Source organism: Corapipo altera, unplaced genomic scaffold (assembly GCF_003945725.1).
Source record: "Corapipo altera isolate COAL_440 unplaced genomic scaffold, ASM394572v1 0, whole genome shotgun sequence".
In the NCBI taxonomy this organism is placed as follows: domain Eukaryota; kingdom Metazoa; phylum Chordata; class Aves; order Passeriformes; family Pipridae; genus Corapipo; species Corapipo altera.
The window spans coordinates 855,509-856,880 of NW_020884872.1; the positions used below are offsets into that span (position 1 = coordinate 855,509).

General features: G+C 73.9%; 1 protein-coding gene across 8 annotated transcripts in view; it reads left to right on the plus strand.

The window, feature by feature from the left end:
- The first annotated feature begins 314 nt into the window (after window positions 1-314).
- CLIC6 (chloride intracellular channel 6) overlaps window positions 315-1,372 on the plus strand; it is a 26,696-nt gene continuing 25,638 nt past the window's right edge. For 4 of the 8 annotated variants that reach the window (XM_027641200.1, XM_027641237.1, XM_027641219.1 and 1 more), the window contains exons 1-3: window positions 315-489; window positions 805-833; window positions 915-1,341. In XM_027641200.1, coding sequence (XP_027497001.1) covers window positions 394-489; window positions 805-833; window positions 915-1,341 — 552 coding nt within the window. In that variant the 5' untranslated portion in view covers window positions 315-393. Of the gene's footprint in view, window positions 490-804; window positions 834-914; window positions 1,361-1,372 lie in introns of all 8 variants that reach the window. The other 4 variants (XM_027641228.1, XM_027641245.1, XM_027641211.1 and 1 more) reach the window with 4 other exon arrangements.

Below are 1,372 nucleotides of genomic sequence, written 5' to 3' on the forward strand. Positions count from 1 at the left end.
GGAGGAGGAGGAGGAGATGAGGAAGCGCAGCCCGGGGTGACCCCCGAGGGGGCGGCGGAGCCCCCGGACCCTCCCGGTGAGGGGCCGAGCGGGGGCGCGGGGCTGGAGCCCCCCGGGGACGGCGCAGGGACGGGGAGAGGATCCCCCGAGGGACCGGGGGGACCGGGACAGGAGCAGCGAGACCCCGGTGGCGACAGCCCGGGGGGCTCGGGGATACCACGGGGGGAGCAGGGAGGGCCGGACGAGCCCGAGGGCTCCGCGCCGGGCAGGGCAGAGCCCGAGGGAGAGGCGGCGGCAGCGGCGGGGACGGGGGGTGGAGGGGCGGCAGCGGCGGGGACAGAGCCCCGGGACACGGCCCAGGGTCCGAACGGGACAGAGCCCGAGGACGCAGGGATGACCCCGGCGGGCACGGAGCACGAAGAAGGGGCCCCGGCGGGGAAAGAGCCCGAGGACGCGGCCGTGGTTCCGAAGGGGACAGAGCCCGAGGATGTGGCGGTGGTCCCGGGGGGGGCAGAGCCCGAGGAGGCGGTGAGGGAGGAAGCCCCGACAGAGAAAGAGCCCGAGGAGGCGGCGACAGTCCCGGCAGAAGCAGAGGGGACAGTCCGGTCGGGGACAGAACCCGAAGAGGGGACAGTCTCGTCGGGAACAGACTCCGGAGAGGTAGAGGGGACAACCCAGTCGGGGACAGAGCCCGCAGAGGGGACAGTCCCGTCGGGGACAGAGCCCGGAGAGGGGACAGTCCCGTCGGGGACAGAGCTTGGAGAGTCAGAGGGGACAGTCCCGTCGGGGACGGACTCCGGAGAGGCAGAGGGGACAGTCCCGTCGGGGACAGAGCCCGTAGAGGGGACAGTCCCGTCGGGGACAGAGCCCGCAGAGGGGACAGTCCCGTCGGGGACAGGGCCCGAGGAGGCGTCGGGGACAGGCCCCCAGGATGAGGTGCAGGAGGCAGCCCCGACGGGCGCAGTCCCTGAGGAGGCGCTGGGGACAGTCCCCGAGGATGTGCGGGAGGCAGCCCCGAGGGAGCCGGTCCCGCAGGATGAGGTGCGGGAGGAAAGCCCGGCTGGGACAGTCCCTGAGGAAGGGGCGGCCCCGGCGGGGACAGTCCCCGAGGATGCGGTGAGGGAGGAAAGCCGGGCTGGGACAGAGCCCGAGGATGCGCTGGGGACAGTCCCCGAGGCTGAGGGGCAGGAGGGAGTCCCTGCGGGGACAGTCCCTGAGGATGCGGGGCGGGAGGCGGCCCCGGCTGCGACAGGGTCCGAGGAGGTGCGGGAGGAAGCCCCGGCTGGGACAATCCCTGAGGACGCGGGGCAGGAGGAAACCCCAGCGGGGACAATCCCTGAGGATGCGGGGCAGGAGGAAACCCCAGTGGGGA